The 19,508-nt window shown below is 38.9% G+C and overlaps 1 protein-coding gene across 1 annotated transcript in view; it reads right to left on the bottom strand.

Moving 5' to 3' along the window:
- The window catches only part of NAMPT (nicotinamide phosphoribosyltransferase), a 31,603-nt gene that overhangs the window by 8,055 nt on the left and 4,040 nt on the right, over nt 1–19,508 (bottom strand). The window contains exons 2-8 of the mRNA XM_083803232.1: nt 12,637–12,793; nt 11,328–11,431; nt 8,305–8,433; nt 7,666–7,824; nt 7,168–7,304; nt 4,842–5,067; nt 3,504–3,623 (exon numbers count right to left, since the gene is read on the bottom strand). Of these exons, the coding sequence (XP_083659358.1) occupies nt 3,504–3,623; nt 4,842–5,067; nt 7,168–7,304; nt 7,666–7,824; nt 8,305–8,433; nt 11,328–11,431; nt 12,637–12,793 (1,032 nt within the window). The remainder of the gene's footprint in view (nt 1–3,503; nt 3,624–4,841; nt 5,068–7,167; nt 7,305–7,665; nt 7,825–8,304; nt 8,434–11,327; nt 11,432–12,636; nt 12,794–19,508) is intronic.

Raw genomic sequence — 19,508 nt, forward strand, 5'->3', positions numbered from 1 at the left:
CTAATTTAGAGAGTTTGTTCATCTTATACTACAGGCACAACTTCTTACTTACCCTGGGTGAAGAACTTGCTTCCACCTTTCCATTCTCTATCAAGGGATTTCCTTAGCCAGACTGATCTTTGGTCAGTGAGGGGCAGAAGGGAAGGGAAATTGAGACTAAGTTGAAAGACAGTTCTGACTTCTACCGGTGACCCACAGTTGCCCCAGATTACAGCTTCCTCAGATATGGAGAAGAGATGGCAAACAGCAGCAGTAATGGCGAGGAAGAAAAGGAGGAGATTCCAAACAACTAAATCCTCCTCCAGAGGAAAAACAATGCAGAACAACTGATCGTCTCCCATTTCCAAACTTATACAGACAACAGATTCAGTGACAGGGTTTTGTCTAGCTTGCCCTGACCATTATGAACATGATTAATACATCAATTGTGACTCCAGGTTAGAGGATTTTTTTTCTTTATAACCATTTAAAGACATCTGGAAATTGAATGTTCAAAGAAAATCCTTTGAAAGTGTAGCATATTGTGGAGTTAGCAGATTGGAATGATTTTTAAAAGTGAAAATGCTAGAAGAAAGTCAGAAAAGGTTCCTTACCTGTTCTACCAGCAATCCCTATTAAAACAAAGAATTTTAAAATCCAGTTTATACTCTGTTTTCTGTATTTTTCTTTCAGCTAGGTCTGATATTTAAATGAGACTGATCTGTCATTACTCATTCTAAGTTTTCCTATTGTACCAGTTACCTTTCACCTGATCCATAACAGCAGGTCGATCTAAGGCTGATACAGAGTAATTAGAACAATCACTTGCATAGGTTTTAAGAGGGAAAAACGGATAGCCACGACAATGCATTCAGATTTGTTCATGTAAACTCCCTTATGAAAAGAATGAAGAAACTTGGGTTTTGCTGACGTAAAAGGAAAGAAATCCACGACATCTTAAACATGATCAAAATTAGGCTGCAAGCTCGTGGCCTTTTTGCTCCAAAATAACTTGTTGCTGCCAAATGAGAAGTGTCTCTTTCCTCCTTTTCTGCTTCCCCCAACTCAAGACAACAATTTGGTTTTACTCTTGTGTTGTACTGGTGGTTACTGGCCCCTTTTATGGGCCAATTTCATTAAAACAAAAGAAAATTGTTTGGTTTTGGCCAAGTTAGTTTGCTGCTACATTTGTGGGCTAAATTTGTGTAATGTTCAGCAGTTTAATGACCAGAGCTGACACGAAGTGCAGAGCAAGATTACAGAATCAGGAAAGGATCAGAAGGTGGCCACTAAGCAGCAATGAGTTCTGTCAGCTCCGTTAAGTCTTCAGGAACTGAATCCTCAACCCTCTTCTACATATTACAGATAAGACTTTTCCTTGTAATCAGCAACAGTTTGATTGAGAAAGATACATGAACAGGCAGATCATCTGAACAAAGAATTGCTCCCTTCTGCCTCTTATCCTCTCCCATTAGCTACTAGAATTAATTTCCTGCTCTATGTAGGACTTGGAGAGGACTGCATTTTATCCTCTAACATAAATACTTTAACAATAGTTTTGTCATTTCCACAGAATGGCTGAGGTTGGAAGGGATCTCTGAAGGCCATCTGGTCCAACCCCCCTGCTTACCCTGGAGCAGGCTGCCTAGGACCACGTCCAGGCAGCTTTTGAAGATTTACAAGGAGGAGACTCACAACCTCTCTGGGCAGCCTGTGCTAGTGCTCCGTCACACGCACAGCACAGAAGCACTGCCTGATGTTCAGGCAGCACCTCTTTTGTTTCAGTTCATGCCCACTGCCTCTTGTTCTGGCGCTGGCATCCACCAGAAAGAGTCTGGCTTCATCCTCTTTGCCCTCTCCCTTCAGGTATTTATAGACATTGATGAGATCCCCCTGATGGATCCCTCCTCTTCTGCAGGCTGAACAATCCCAGCTCTCTCAGCTTCTCCTCATAGGAGAGATGCTCTGGTCCCTTCATTGATCTTTGTGGCTCTCTGAGTACAATCAATGCCATATGAGCTTACCTCTACAAATTTTGCTATGTATAACCTACAAAATGAAAATTTTGAGTTCCTTACAGGAAAGGATTAACGTTCCATCTTTTTTCCCTGTCACAGACTCATGAAAATCTCTACAAGTACATATTTTGCCTAAGACGGGCATCAAGTCATGGTTAAATCCTGTTTAACAGTCATTGGGAAGTTTATTAATAAGTCTCTTCCCTTAGTATCTAACCATAAGACTTCCTTTCTAGTTATTAACCTCTCATGCTTGTGTTTCATTAAGCTTATTAGCACAAATTATTCTCAAGAAGCCAGAGGAAGAAAACAAATTTGCTTCAAAGGCTATAGGAACAAAACTATGGTGTTTAACTGCACTACAGATGGCATATCAGGAAACAATGTCAGTATTAACTGCTCTCTAAGGATTTGAGTGACAAACATCTTTGGAGTTCCGTGGTTCAGGTTAACATGATGTGCCCACGTTAAATATGCAGATAGTTTCAAGCCAGCGAGAAAATAAGCTTGCTATCTCTCTTGCCTAATTTGAGAAGCAGCAAAAGTCAACTTTGTTAAGAAGAGTCTAAAGGTGTGCCAGTCTAGGAAGCTAGGACAAGGTTCAATAAAATCCAGTAAAATTCATCTTAAGCTTATCCAAATTATTTCTGGTTTTGAACTCTAGTACCGCTAATGATGAAAGCCAGGACAAGCCTGATAAAGTCAAGTCCTTCTCCCCCTCATCATCTGCAGTTGCTGCAGCCTGTACCTTTATAACTGCATTATATTAGTATCTCTATCTAGCCAATAGTGGTCAATTTGTAACTAGTTTCTAGCACACAGCATCCACTAAAAAAACTATTTTTTTGGTCTTACTGAAACTGCCCTTTTTTTTTTATTATTACTAAAAATTAGTATATTTACTAGACTCAAGACATCAGTGGTGCAACATAGTCCAATTTGATTCAGACCACAGACCTGTTATTCGCATTTTCTGGGCTTTCAACAATCTTTATTCCATTAGTTGCCAAATCAGTAGACTCCTTACCTCCATTATGTTCGCTCTTAAACAGTCACCTTCACAAAACACACCTTCAAAATCTGAGTGCAAGCACTCTTCAGAGCATACGTAAATAACGAGCTACATCAGTTAATTACTACTATTGCTACAGCACAGCAGTCATGCAGTGTGCTTTAGGTATCAATGAAAGGACCAAACACTGCCAGGTTTTGATCTGAATTAGGCTTGACAAGCAGGATAAAAGCAAACAAAAGGAGAGACAGTGGGAGTAGAATGGTTACGACAGTAAGATTAGGATATGCCTCTTAGTTTTTTATGCATCTTAATAACTCCCTGTGGGCTTTTAATGAAGGTGTTTTATGCATTAGGATATCATTGCCAATGTCTAGGATGAAGGGCAGGGTGGGGTCAGGAGAGAAGCTGCAACACCTGACTAGTCGTAACAGATTTCAGATTAAATAGCAATATAACCAGTGTCACCCTTATACACGAACAGGATCTCCTACCTCTTGCAATGTGTTGATATCCACACCATCCCCTTGAATAACTCTGAGATAGGGTGGCAGCAGTTTGTAGCCTTTAGAGTTCTCTGTAATGGGAAACTTCTTCCCTAAGATCTCCAAGACCTATGGGAAAGAAAAGGGAAATAGCTCAAAATAAAAATAAAAATAAAAATCTGCCATTCCAGTAAAGAAACCGATTTCCACATCTGATTCATGCTAAAAACAAAACACAACAAACCAACCAAACAAAAAAAACCCAAGCACAAATTCATGAGTATACCCACGTATCCTGCTCTAAATATATCCATGTAGGTACACAAACAAAAAGCATGCCAGCCATTGTAGCAGAAGCTGTTAGATTAAAGCAGTCACAGAATATGTAGCCTTTATGCACTTGTACCCAAAAGCTAATCAGATCCATGCCTCCCTCCTTTCTCTCTTTGGTTGTGTCATTTATGGCTATTCATGAGTCAGCTGAAGATTCTGCTCTTCTTTTGACCTCCATTAAGATAGTGGATGAGGCTTTCAGTTTTCTAAGATTCTGTTAGCCATCAATAATTAAAATTAAACTCTCCAGATAGGGTTTTTCTTATCAGCTCTGAGAAAGATTATTCAAAGTTCCTATTTGTTATGTCATTTGCCCCAACAGAAAAAAAAAAAAAGGTGTTAAAAGCTATATGGATCTGATAGACTACCAACATACCTAAAATCTCCCCTACTTTCTTATTAAAACAGTATTGAGAGCTCCTCAAATTCAGAAGGTATCAACAGTTTTTGGAATAAAACCGCAACAATCATCATGCTCTCTATACAGCTAGAAGGCAAGAAATAGTTTTCAACTTAAAGGTCGTCTGTCACTGACTTAAATGCAAGTGTTACAAAAGGGAGAAGAGCACTAAGCATGTATTTGCAGCATAGAATAGTGAATTACACTAGGACTCCCAGATACCTAATCTTGGAGATAAAAAGTCTTACTTGCCTGGCATTTATCAATATTCAAGTTTTTTCCCCGTTTTATTTGTTACTAAGTGACGAAAGACTTCTTTATAGAATCATTCCAGCATTAGTCCATCAAAACTGGTAACTGCTGTAAAGGCTTCAAGGAACGGTATGCAAGAATGGTTTTGAAGAAAACAATAAAACCATTCAGATTGCAAAAGAGTTGCCATATCTACATTTAAATAAGGCAAGCATTTAGATTTTTCATATATAAAAAAACATCCAAAGCATAATAAACATACTAAGTTAGAACACTTTTTCTTATGTTTACTAGCCTGTCATTACAAAACAAAAAATTGTCCTTCCCGATCATGTATACAAATGACTTCAAGAAAGCATTACCTTTAAAACAGTGTCAAGAGGATTCCCAGAATCTGGTCTAATAATAAGCGGTGCCTCTGGACTTCGGGCTTCAATTATATGCCTTAAGTCATCACCCCATATTTTTTCACAAGCATTGTAAATGTCGTAGCTGTCGCTAACCACAGATACAGGCACTGAAGAAAACTGTGTCACTATGTGTTCAAAAGCATCTTTTTCATGATCTTTCCCCCAAGCTGTTATGGTACTGTGAAGTCAATTGAAAAATACATATTAGAGGAGCATTTGCATTAAATCACATATCCTGTACTTTCTACAAGAAATAATTCAAGATAACGATAGACAGTGTGATAACAGGAGAGCACAAACTATATGTTTATCAGCTTTGTGCTACACTGATAGTAAATATACTAACAGCAACCTGGATTCATCTTTGCAACTCAGACAAGCACTGGACACATGAAACTTCTTTCACATATAACTATTTTTTTTAAAAAACTTTTGTTAGAGTTTCTGTTAAATCTGACGTTCAGACAATTAGGGAACTACAAATACAAGAACAGACCATCTGCTCTGGCAACCTCAGACCATAAAAAGGGAAGTTGAGAACTAGCAACATAAATTAGAAAAAAACTTAAACAAAAACAATTTATTTGCCTTTTTTTGGATAATGATTTAAAGCCATTAAGCTCACTGATACAAAGGTTCTTCTACAGGAACCTCAGAGCATTACCCTTGGTACAAGGGTACAGGCAAGCATATCGAACAGAATTGCTATGAGAGGTAGTAAGTTACTGAACGCTAGCTGATCTGCAGCGGCTGTCTGTATGTGGCTGTCGCAGAGCAGCAGACATAACTTACATCAATAACTTGTGTATGGACACTAAATGCACTCCTACCAAGTGCAGGTGAGCAGTAAGAGCTAGTGGGCATTGAACTTGTACCATAAAATACTAGCAATAACTTCTGTGTATACGAGCCCTAGCTCGTGGTAATGAAGAGACAAAAAAATTCTTTTCCAGCAGGTTGGGGCAGTCACAGGGACCACCCTGGTGGTGTGCCAGAAGTGAGCACCACACACGCAAGACACAGCCTTAGATTGGAAGCTGTGGAACAGAAGAACAGTTCTGGAACAATTCAACTCTTGCACAAGACCCTTTTGGTGTACTAGTTTGAAAAGAGTGACTGCAGTCTACATTTGGCAATACAAACTAACACACTTAAGCTGTCTGCTCTCATACTACCACTTCAACTTGCTGTACAAAAGATGCTTCCACGTGTTTCCTTTCATTACAAAGGATATTATAGTCACTTTATTAATCATTTTTTGATATAACTGTAGTATTAAGCTAATCAGAGATGAGTCTGACAAATTTTGTTACTTCTACTGATCAAGCAGCAGTTTTAGAACAGCACTATTGCAATGGTCCAGAAAATTACATGAAGTAATGTACCTTCAAAGATAATCATATTAGAACTAGTCACTTGAACTTGTGTTATCCATCTTACAATTCTGAGTGAAAATAACCCTATTAAAAAGGACCATATTTGTGCTTGCTAGGAGAAAAAAACCACAACTGGCCCTTCCTTTATATTGTGCTCATTTCAGCATGCAGAGACACACAAGTGAAATCCAAAGACTTGCCCTCACTCCTGACCTTGTACATGATTCCTATATCAAAACCAAGAGCTCTTCATCTCAATTACCTGTTTGAGACCAGTTCCTTACTCTCAAACTTGTGAACAAATCTTAGTGTGAGATTAAGGATCAACTGGCTGAATTCGTTACGTGGATAGAAGCTTTAGAACAACTGCCTCTTTTGGAGGGAGAACATGATCCGGGAAAGCCTAAAGGTGCCTCTCATACAATTTTTCATGTTACTATTTTATGTTTAGAACAATTTTAAAGTTCATAACATGGATCTTCAATATCTACTTTTGCCTGTAGGCCTTCAAGTCCATTCTAAAAATCATCTACATTTAGAATCATAGATTCGCAGAATCATAGAATATCCTGATTGGAAGGGACCCACAACGATCATCGAGTCCAACTCCTACTCTATTTAGACTGTGTTAAGAAGTTTATAGTTAAAAACATTAAAAAAACATTTCGAGTTAAAAACAGACATGCCATTGCTGTGCCCCTAGAACATACAGAAGACATCAGTACCAAACTTTAGCCATAATAGCTGGGTCAGTCATGGCTAATACCGTGTGATATAAATGAAACAGTTTAAGCCTGCCTCATCCTTTTAAGTGAAAAATTTCTGAATACAAAGATGAGTAAGTTTAACAACATGTAATTTTTTTTATTTTTAAAAAAAGTTTTGATAGCCAAAAATCTTACCTGTGTTCAGCAGCTGGAACAGAATATCCTGGAACCGGATCTTTTGTTCCATAGTACTTTTTAATTAATGCAATTCCAGCTACAGTGTCTGTTCCTTTGAAGTTCACCAAATGAGCTGAAGCTCCTATTCCTGCAGTCTGAAAAAGATGCAGCTCTCAGTTGCCACGCCAAATATAGAAGCCTAAAACCAGTTACTGGCTAGCACTAGCTTGAAACAAAACTTTGACTCAGCTCCTGTTTTACCAATACACTCTTTATGCATTTACACAGGAAAGACAGTTTCTATGTGGAAGAAAGCTCTCTCAGCCTAGTACTCAGATACAGTTCAGACCCACACCCCCACCCAGATCTACCCCCTCCATGTAAGTCCAAATGCAGTGCTGTATGCATTCACAATTTCACTGTGGCATGTAGATGTAATTGTTAATGAATACATGCTACTATCCCTTACAGGTAAGAACAATCAGGCTTCTCCAATTATTAGAAAAGTAGCATTACCTCTTGTGAAGAAACTCCTCTGTAGCCGAAGTCATGCAGTTTATATTCCAGTCCTTCTAAGCTGCCAGAAGTCTCCAGCAAATACTTGGCCAAAATCTTTTTCTGCTCTCTAGAATTCGTAGCTACTGTGATTGGATACCATGACTGAACAAGAATAGTCTAAAACAAAACCCAACACATTATTAGGTGCAAGTTTGCTTAGGATTCCAAAATCCCCACTCGGTATTTAATCAGGTGCAAAAAGGGCTATTTATTTTCATCACCCATTTAAAAAGTACTGATGTCTCCAACAATTTGCTTTTGGTTAAAGTAATTTGCCTTTATAATACCTTTATAAGGTAGGGTAAGTACTGGCCATCTTGGGACTTATCGCTCCCACGCTACAGACATTTATCTCCCTTCCTCCTCTTTTCCTTGTTAATAAAAGTACTGCTGTGAATTTCCTGTAAAAACTATTACAGTCACTTGCCAGGTAGTGGGAAAAGGTCTGTGTAAGAGCAATGAAGAAAGAATCCAGGCTTACTTAAAGCAGAAGATGAAAGCTGCCAGAGAATTGCTTTAAGCCATTAAGGGATTCAACCCTTAAATTAAGTGCGTTAATATTTATTTAGCAAAGCATACTAGCTTTCCAAAACTGACCTCAATCCAATTTGTAAGCCAGTAGCATTCTGGATCTGTGTTTTCTACTGTGAAGAGAACATTTCCTCTGGGAATGACAGAGCCCTCAGGAACAGCCTTTATTTCAATAGGAAGATGGCCATCATATTTCTGTGTGAGAAATAGCAATATTGTTAGGTAACAGGAAGGTTGGAACCTACTTCTTATACTTAACTGCAGTGGATAAAAGTCAGTCTGTGAGTTTATTGATAAAGCTCTTTAGTTCTTTCTTTTGACCCTTAAAATAAGTGTTTGTTTATACTGACCAACCCAAACGAGTAAGAAAAATGCATTTATCAAAAAAGGAGTAAAACTCTATAACCTAAAAAATAAATAAATTATACAGAGTATCTTTATCAATCCAAATTTTGGTTATCACTTTCATTCCTTGATGCATACAAGCTTTAATAGTCAATAAAAAGAAATATGCTCTATCACAGAACAAGAAATATCTGCTATGCGGTTTTCTTCCATGCTTTCACATGAAGAAAGCAAAAAATCACAACTGTTTAGCTATTATCTAGACCTTAAACAAAAATCACTAGTTTTGCTTGGTCTAGATGCGTGCTTTGTTAATTTATTAACGTAGGATCTATTTAGCATCTATTTTAAAGAATATTTTATCATCTCAACTATTCACTAAACATGAAATCCAATCTTGAAGTGTCATTCTTCTGTCAAACTCAGTCTTTCATCCCTGAAAGAATAAATAGTCTGTGGAGCATGCCTTTTGCAAAAGAGTAAGTTGCAAACAGTTGCTCTAAAACAGTAATTATAACTTTGCAAGCTAAACTGACAATACTTAAAACATTTTGCACATTAATAATTTTTGACAGAAATCTTTGTGATATATTACTTCTTTAAAGGTAACAAAAATTGCATCACTTTAGAGAAATTACAGATTTCTTAAGTAGCATCAATACACGTTCTCCAGTGCCCAAAACACAAAGATCTCTTCTATAGTACAGCTAAAAGTTTTCTTCTGAAGTGTAAGATGCTGAAGCAAGTTATGTTTAGCTACCACACAGGGTTTAGTTGTCAGACTTGTAGATGCCAGTTCTGGTTTAATAAAGGGCAATGAGGCCTTCAAAAAGGCTCAAAATTATGTATTAATGATTCAATGAAAGCAAAAGTATACTTAGTGGAAAAACAAAACAGATTTAATAGTTGGTAAAGGTGTTGATTTTGTCCATGGAAAAAGCAACAGGGTCATGTCATAACACTATAGCACCATTCATCAAATACTATAATTCATCATAACACTATAGCATCTTTCAAAATTTTCAGGTAGAGTCAGCTTCTTTCTTGTAATGAGGTATCTCCTGAATGTACGCAGAGTGTCTGGTAAGCATTTTAGGCAAAATGCATCATTTACACCCTTTTTAGCCCAGATCAACTCCGTATGTTCAGGGCTTACAACTCTAACGCTCCTCACCAGCTCCTGTCTGCTTCCAACCTCTACCCATCCCCTCATTCCACAGGAATCCCACTCCTCACTTCTACCCCCTCCATCCTATAGGTATTTACTCATTCATTTATTCTGTACCAGTTCATGTACATACATTTCAAATTCCTTTTGGCACGTCACTCATACAGCCATTGATCCCTCCACTTTACCTAACACAACATACAAGTTAACAGAGCCAGAGAGAGCAGGCAATAGTACAGAGGGGTAGAAGCACATCTCTGGGTGCTCATAAGGGCAGACAAGCACCCGAAGGGAACAAACCATTCCACTTTGAGCACCATGAGCATCTAAGAAAAAAATAGAAATCATATTTGTTTTTATATTTGCACTGTTTCAGCAAGAAAATATGACCAAGGAATAAAGAATGTATACAGAGGGTACATGGGAAGGCTACTTTGAATAAGCCAAAAGCATGCATTGGAACAGGTTTAGTTAAACCATGTCAAAACTCAGTGTGGACAGACATGCAGCATTAACAAGGCATTAATTCAGTTTAGCCAAAGAGGGGTCAAGATTAAATACAGATTAGAGTAGCCCACAATGTATAATGTAACTTAAAAATACGGCTTGAATTCGCATCTGTAGTTGTTTCAAATGGATGCAAGTCCTCTACAAACATATCCCTAAGTCCCTCTTAGAAAACAATGTTATTTACCTTGCTGCCAATTTCAACACTTAAATTCACTTTTCTCTTGCACTCCTTATGGCTCACCCTTATTGCAAGATGACATCCAGATACATTCACAGATGCCACCATAAAATACATTCAGTCAGGGTATCCACATGAAAATAAATGCAAAAGGCTAAAAATTGTGCTTTCAAGCGTCAAATGCCATTCGTAAGAATCCACAATGAAACTTGGTATTTAATTCACCAGCAGAAATTAGAACTCTGGTGAGTGTTACTAGTCTGAATCTGCTGGCTTTACACAGAAGAGATGTTTGCAATTACTTGAAGACTGATAACTTTTTAAACAAAAGGGAAAGAGGATAAACTGAGGAAATACTTGGAAAGATTTGCGTGTCAAATACTCAAGCCTTGTATTTCATAATGAAGTTCAACTTCAGTTATCTCCGGAAAATTTAGGAAACAATTGAACAAAACACATTTTCTGGAACTATTTACACATACAAGAAGTTGTAATGCTTCCTGCATTGGAATAAAAATGGTTATGATTAGTTACAGAAAGCAATATAAATGATGCAACCAACCACAAAGCACTATATATATAAATGGAGACTTGCCAATAAGCCCTCATTTATTCTAACTGGCTGACAGCAGCCATAAATCCTTATTACCTGCAAAGCCATATTTGGCATCCAAAAGGATGAAAATTGTTTTTCCTCTATGGACTTGCAATTATGATTATTCTCTGACTGCTTCTATTCCCTGTACACTGTATGAAAAAGCTAAATTTACCCACACTTTGGTATTACGGTTAAAATATCTTGATTTAAAGAAGAGACTGTGGAATTTATTTTACAGTTTATACATAAATCTTTCAGGATGACCTTGCATTATTTTCATAAATTTTTACCTCCAGAATATAGTTCCATCCCTTTTCATTGAAGACATCGTCTTGAAAGTGCTCCCTATACACTTCTTTGGCTTCCTTGATTTTCTCTTTGGTTACCACTTTACCTGTGGTTCCAGAAACAAATGAAAGATTAGGAAATAATAACAAATAGGTTCAGACACAGAAAAGTTACTTTGCCTCAAAAAAAAAAACAACCAACACAGAAAACATGTCAAGTGCAGTAAATCGGCTATGCTCAAACCAAATTTAATTTATTATATAGATTACGATGCTAAGGAAGCTGTGGTCAGCAGGTGACTCAATAAAAGTTTCAGCTTTCTATTTTAGAACGGTTAATAACCTGTCAAGAGTTTTGTTTATCTGTAGTTTTCCTGGAGGAGTGTGATGATTGTGCAACTCAGCACACACAAGATACAACCTGACCAGGTCTCAAGCTACACTGCTCCAGAAAGAATCCCTATGGAGAGGCCTTAAAAATCAGATTAAACACTTCTGTGATACAGACAGACTAACCGCATTACTTGAATAAGTATTGCTGCTGCTTTATGACCAATCTTCTATTTGCAGTGTTAGAGAACAATCCTCAGATTGCTACAGAAAAGATTATCAAGTGCTTTGATTTCAGTCTAATTCCAATATCTGGCAGAACTGGCAGAGAGATTTATGAATTCTGGTTCGAGATAAAAGACAAGCAAGCTATATGGCTAAAGTTGTCCTTCTAAAGCCTGGCAGAAGGCAATTTGCATTTGGGTCAGAACAGATGACATTCACACATAATGCAAGAAAACAAGCGAAGTCTTAAATGCCACCATGGATTTTTCAGATGTTACTTTAAAATTTGTCAATATTGAAAACATGTTCACATGTAGCTGCCTTGTTTAGCAATCTGAGTGGCAACAAAAATCTAAGGAAAATTAACGTTACTGCCTTACACACTAAATAAATCAGCAAATAGACTAAAATTCATGTTCAAAATGTGAAGTGTACCTTCGTGTGGTTCTATGAAGTCTTCTTCTACTTCAATTCATTTCAATTTAACCCCCTGAAGTAGGGTTATGAACACGTCTTCATTTTCAGTAACCCATTGTCATAAAGAATCAGTAGAACAGTGCCTGAATTTAGAAGTCAATACCTTTTAACAAGGGCGGTCATCTCATTTTCAAAATCACATAAATAAGACCTTATGCCTGCCACTACCTGCATTGTACCAAAATAGTATGGAATTGTTTAAAATTCTACAACTCCAGCAAGACATGAGAAAAATTAAGGTATTTATTTACAGGTAAAGTTTTACTTTTGAGTCAGTTACCTTTTAAATATTTATTCAGAATGTATTGCAAGCCATAAAAAACAGTTTCTTCGTATTTCACTTTCCTTAATTTGGAATTTTCCGTCTTCTTTTCACGACATTCGAAGTAGGAGTATACTTTGCTTGTGTTAGGTGGATATTGCTTGTAGTGTGTAACCTACATTAAGAAAAACTTCAGTAAGTACTTGAAACAACACTACAAAAAAGAGAAATCAAAAGTCATTGGGCAATATCAGGGTTTCCAGCAGAGCTCTTTGTTAAAGCTTACAGTAACTCCAACTTTTCTGGACTATTCTCTGTTCACACTCTACAGTCAGCAAGTCTTTGGGGGATTTCCCACTTCTTCAATTTTCAGTTCAGAGGTCTGTCTCCTTTATCTTACTCTCTGCTTCCGTAACAGGCCTTTTTCCCCAGTAACCTTCACGGCCAGCTCTCAAACCTCTGCTTTGACTAACTGGGAAGGACAGCGGCTGGGGTTTTAGGAGCAGCACAGGGCACTGACCTACCCAGCCAGTTTTCACCCCACTGTGCTTTGGCCAAGCCCAAGAGCTGCAGGAAGCACAGAGCTGTCTGCCACTACCAACGTGAAGGTCTCTGCTTGTAGTTGAAGCGTTGAAGGCTATAATCACGTAATTCAAATGAAAGCCCTCAAGGCTCAAGAAGGCACTGACAATGGCACCTACCCAAGCGTCCCATTATCCACGAGCAGAGTGCATTTCTCAAGCTCAGATTATGTTAAAGCCAGCTTACAAACCTGTTAGTGCTGGTAATGCTGTTACGAGATCTGCTTGAGGTTTGTGCCTCCCCTTTTGTACTTTTTTCCAATTTCTGTAAAAGTTCACATTTGGCATAGAGGAAGCACAGAAAGTTGAAGTCTGAAAGCGTGTATCACATGGAAATTGGTCACACGAACATATCCAGGTAAGCTGGATTCAGCCACACCAGCTTTTATTAGCTATTGGTAATTAATAAACCTACCCAAGAATTTACTTAGGGTAATCTGCCGTTTGAAACAGCTGCACTTTAAACATTAGCAACTTAAATCTGCAAAATTGTTACCTACTAGTATGTAAAAAGCAAACCTCATGTAAAACCTCTAATTCCATATTACACACACACAGAAAAAAGAGTGATGTAAATCTGATACTGTAAATTTGAATGTTGAAATTACAGGATACATAAATCAGCTTAAAGCATACCCAGAGGTGAAGCATCAACATTTTTCTAAAATTATTAAGGAAAGTCTGTGAACAAGTCTATACGTTCCATAAGAGAAAACCATTCCTACAGCAGAGTAAAGTGCCATCACACCTCAGAACAAAACTTGAGAAAGGCATGAAATACGTCTGGATTTTTCTGAAATGTCCACATTTATAGGCTCAGCTATGAGTTATACTTGCTGCAACTCCTTACTCCAAACCATCCTAAAAAGTGTCCTTTTCAATATCACACTGAACTGGAAAAAGGTTAGTTTAACATTGTCCTGTCTTCTTAGAATGTACCTCTGACACTTTCAAAATAAAACATTTGAAAGTTTCCCTTACCTGTATTGCTAAAACTGTCTATTAAAGGATTTAAAATCATTTTTTTTCCCTCTTAAATGTCATTTCTATTTAGTATTTCACTCAGCTTGGATAGTGACCTAGACTGCTCAATTGCACCTTCTGGTCCTCCTATACCAGCAGTTGTGTTTGGGTTTCCAATGCTGCAAGGGAACGGTCAAATAACCAGAAGGTCAATTTTCTGATCTTCCCATTATCTTTACTCGTATGGAATTTTCGAGGCCAGTCAAATAAAACCCACGCTTGTCACTGCAAGCTGGCTGCCTTCACTTCAAGCAAGGCACCACAGAGCAGAGACACTGAACGGAGCACAACCCGCTCTGTTCCGATTCCACAGCCGCTCCAAAGGGAGAATGCCTACTGCTGATCATGTCAAACCCACGTCAAAAACTGCCCGGCAGATTTGGTTTCTAGCTATTAGGAAAAGTCTCGCCCCACAAACTATACCATGCCCGGTCCCAGTTCTAGGCAGAACTCCCAACAAAGTGAATCCCAGTGCCAGCCCAGGCAGTTCTGCCCACCCCATAACCACACGCACAAAACCACAACCACACAACAATCCAAAAAACCTACTACGGAGCAGTCTAACGCAATACGCTGTTTGACACGTCTTCCTAACTAACCTGAGTATGGACACCCACACAATCCCCTTACATGAAAAGTTTTGTTCTTTTTTGTGACCGCATACGGGACAGGATTTTAAGCTGGGGCTTTTCATTCGATTATATCGCTTGGGAACTCCGGTTAACTTCATTTTCATTCTCCCTCCTATTTGCATGCTACAGCTTCATGCTTTCAGAAACACTCGACACAGCCCACCAGCTTCAAATGCACAGAGCCAGCGTTCCAGGAACAATTCCCCAAACCAATACCTGAATTCCTTGAATATGATCTGGAACAAAACGATGTAGTGCTGTTTTACCCACAATGGTAAAAAGGTAAAAAAAAAAAAAACAACAATAACAAAAAAAACAACAACGGAACAAAGCTACGTCCACATGAGACTGCCTAATCAAGTCTCTCTAACAAAGTTTAATTATCCAAGTTACAAAGGCAGGTTGCTGAAGTTAGCACCTACATTATAATGAAAACTTGCATGACCCTCAGCTACCAGCTTAAAAAAAAACCACAACTCTGTCTTTTGCTGTTCCAAGGCATCTCCTCCAGCTAAACATTTCTCCCTGTCAATGGGTTACAGGCCCCAGATTCACTTAAGGTGCGCAGTGCACACGCTGAGCTGGTGCCACGCTTCCCTGGTGCATTTCAATGCAGTTTTCCTCATGGACTTCCCATTCTAGCTGTGCTTTGAAGCATGATCCCAAAACGTGGTGCTCTGGCTGTAGACTGGAAGTTGCTGAAACCCAGTTGGAAAGCCCAACAACCCAATTTATCCTTTATGGAGCACGCCTGGGGAAACAGCTCCTTCAGACTACCTTGCTGGCAGTTTCAACCTAAGAAAAAATATAGTCAAGTTCCTCAAACAGTAAATCACGGGTTTAAATAATTTTTCTGACTTTGGATTAGATCTTAACCTGAAAATATATAACCGCTAGCATCCAGAAATGTTATCTGCCAGGATGAAAACCTAGATAAAAATTGCTTATGAAAGAAATGTCAGTTTATCAATTAAATTTCATCAAGTACTTGAAAGATAATTTATTTTCCAATGGTTATATGTGTAAGACTTAATTCTATTCTTCACATACTAGAATCTATTTGGACAGTGAAAAATACACACCCCTGGCAATTAAGATATTTCACATCTAAGCAATCTTCACCTTTGTAATCTTAAATAACTTGTTCTTTGCTTTGATGCTTTACAAAGCTATTGGTTTTAGCTACAAAAATCAAAACACCCACTGGGTGTCTGCGAGGATCTCACAGACTTCTCGGTATTAAAAGGCACAAGCACAGCATGAAAGGACCAAATCTTCCAGCCACTGCTTACTCCAGGTGTGCGAGAAGCCAACCACGAGAGCCATTTCCCCTGTTCTTGATGGGTTTAGCTGGAGCTGCAGATCTCTGGATCCACTCCCAACCCTCCATGTCCCTGCTGTGCTAAGTCACGGTGTCACTCGGCGCCTCCAGCACGCATCCATCAGCCAAAGGGCACTCGTCCGGCCCCAGCTCTGCCTGCAAGCTACTAGGCAGGGCACAAAAGGTGCCCAGAAGGCACATCTGCCTAATAAGCATCACTGCAGCTCTGACCAGTAGCAGGGATTTCTGGATGTCTAGGAGGTAGGAAAATAATACCCACCCACCAGAGTGATGGGCAGGCACTTGGGTAACGTAGCCAAATGTCTGGGGTAAAAAAATAAATGAAATATGAGGAAGGATCAAGCCCTAGGGAGCAGGAACGCTCACAGAAGAGACAGAGCGCCAGTGGAAAACGAATCAAAACAAACTCCACAACCAACCACACAAAACCAAACAGGACTACAAGGCGCTTGCACAAGGAAAAGTACACTTTGAAAAACGCCAGAACTGCCCTTGTTGTCAGATGATGTTTTGCTTCTTTCTGTACTCTACATAAGAGTAGAAAAAACAATCTGTGACAATGGGTGGCATTTGAAATATGTTTTACGTGACTTACAGATTGAGACAGCATTGATAAACCCATGCTTTCGGGTAGGGGACGACAGAAGCTGGACCTGTACAGGCAGGCTCTCAATAAGCAGAAGTGACTAGAAACTCAATAAGAAACCCCCTTTTCTACAGAAACAAAAACCAAACCAAAATCCCAGTAGTGGACTAAGCGACCCCTTACCAAAAAAACAAAAAAAAAAAAACCAAAAAAAAAAAAAAAAAAAAAACCACAGAACTCCAAAATATCTTCTAAGGCCTTTTGGTACTTAGTTCAAGACTGTGGTTCAGGTTTTGTCTACTCCAAGTCTGACAACCAGCCATCTCCAACAAGGGTATATACTATGACTGAGATAGAGCACCTATCCTCCAGTTGGGATAGCTCCTTATCAAATTTAATCCAAGAAAAGGCGCATGCTGGGCAAAGAATACCTCTGTAAGGACTTCATCTATGCAGCTCTATCTAGTCAGCCATTTGAGAGGAACACGCAGCACAAATCAGATTTAGGTCAGGCATCCAAGAAAACACCCAATATTAAAAGTTAGATTTTAAGAGAAATGAATTAACAGGTACTCATAACAAAACAGGGAGAACTGAGGCAAAGGATGTATTTTTTTTTTTTGTAGGCTAGAAGATAAACCCTTTGTAGTAACAGCTTGTGTTTACAAGCTTTGATGTACAAGAGTTTGCAGTGAAACTACTTTAAAAAGGTTGTTTACGTCTATACACATCAACCATTTGAGAACAGGAGGGAAACCAGGTCTGATCTAAGTACAGGAGTCAGGTGTGGCCAAATTCTCCAGCGGTGGCTTATTCCTGGTGTTCAGCAAGTTGTAACCACAAACCATCAGAAAGATGCCTCTGAGCCCTGCCTGCAGCAAAGAAAACAAAACGCAGAACATCTACCAGCAGGGTCAGGCCTGTACTGTAACTCCACGAGAGATAAGATAACGCCAGCTCAACCAAGAAGGTACTTGAACTTTCTGGAGTTAGTTGAAAAATATTGCAGAATAGGTACAGAACAGCCCAGCTACTGAAACCAAGGCAGAAACACAGAGAATCAGGTAGAAAACAAGGGAGAATCAGGGAGAAAATAAGCCTGAAGGAGCGTGGTCCTGGAAGCTAGTAGATGGGCTGCTCAGCTGGAGCACTTCAGGATCTGCAGAAAGTTATTAGGGCACAAATTAGGGCTTGCTCACTGCACTACAAGCCTCGTTCATACACCAAAATGGGCCATATCCACGCCAGCATAGGCAAAAATTGTTTTAAGTGACAAAAAGGAGAGCCGAAGTTGCGGGATGAGGTGTCAGAACAGCTTGTTGAACTAACTTGTACTGGAAGAGATGTGTTTGGGGGATCCTCGCCCCCACACACAACCCGCTGAGAGAGATAACTTTACTGCAGTGGGGCTTTAGGCATTTCTGCTGGAGAGACTTCGAGGAAACACTTGTAAGACCCCCACTAGTGCTGGTATTACTTACCAGTTAAAAACCTCGTGTAGGGAGAGGGAGGCCACAATTTGGAAGACCACTTCACCTAACCCTTCATCGGGTTCAACCCACGGAGTGGTTCAAAGCAAAGCTTGCCAATAACCTTTGGGGAAAACACGGTTAACAACAGAGGAAGCGAACCAGGACTTGGGAACAAAGGAAAAGCTTTATCAAATATACCTCACTGGGATGAGACATAACTAACACCAGTTATTGCTGACCCTCTTTGGGAAGAAAAAAACCTGTGACTAGCAATTAGATTCAACAAGGATGCTTTTGCAGCTTCCAAAGCAGTCACGAAAGGAACATGTACCATAAACAAAAGTAGAAATGAAAACCAAGCCCAAAGTTGGTGTGGTTAAACAATAAACTTATCTGAACACAAAAGGCAATCACAGAAGAACCAACCTTTAAGAAGTTAACAAAAAGGGCATTCGACAGTAGTAGGTTAAGTGCAAGATGCTTGCAAGCAAGCATAAAAAACCCAAATACTAATAGTCAAGTACAATCTTCTTATTTTGATCATATATGAGCTTCAAATTACAGTAAGAAAATAGCCTTAGAGAGACCCCAGATGACTTGATGTGGCACAAGTGTAGCAAACACAGATTAAGGCAGCGTTTAAGTGAGAATATTGGGGTACCTGCTCTTACGGGTAAGGAGGAGAAACTAGTTCAGGTTATGACCAAGACTGAAAGCTGATTCTGTACCACTTTTAATGTCTCTGTATTCTGGTTCATCCATCATCTCTTACTTACAGGTTGCAAATAAGAGGATGAGAGGTGAGCAAGAAACAGTTAACAGATCAGCCAATACTATGAAAAGTAAGGGGAGCACATTCACACAACCAAACTTCTATGGAAGCTGCTCATAACAGCAAGAGATGCTCTAAGTGACCACATTCACATTCATCTAAAAAACAAGGTCAAGCGTAAGCACTGTAACTAAATGTATTCTAAAATGCTCAAATAAAAAAAAATACTACGTTTAAAAAGGTAACACTTTACAACAGATTTCTTTAACTCCCAAAATTCCAGTGGTTTGCATCCAAGATTATCATAACAAAGATGACAAAACACCCTATGTTTGCTGTTTACACATTTGAGTAGTCCTCTGTAGCATTTCACATAGTGCTACAAGTTTCCTGGTCCTTAAACATAAAGACGACGCATTCAACTTTCTGAGAAGAAAGCTGCAGTGACTCAGTAAAGGTGTACTTCCCATTCATTTAAAAAC

This window comes from Anser anser, assembly GCF_964211835.1.
Source record: "Anser anser genome assembly, chromosome: 1".
In the NCBI taxonomy this organism is placed as follows: domain Eukaryota; kingdom Metazoa; phylum Chordata; class Aves; order Anseriformes; family Anatidae; genus Anser; species Anser anser.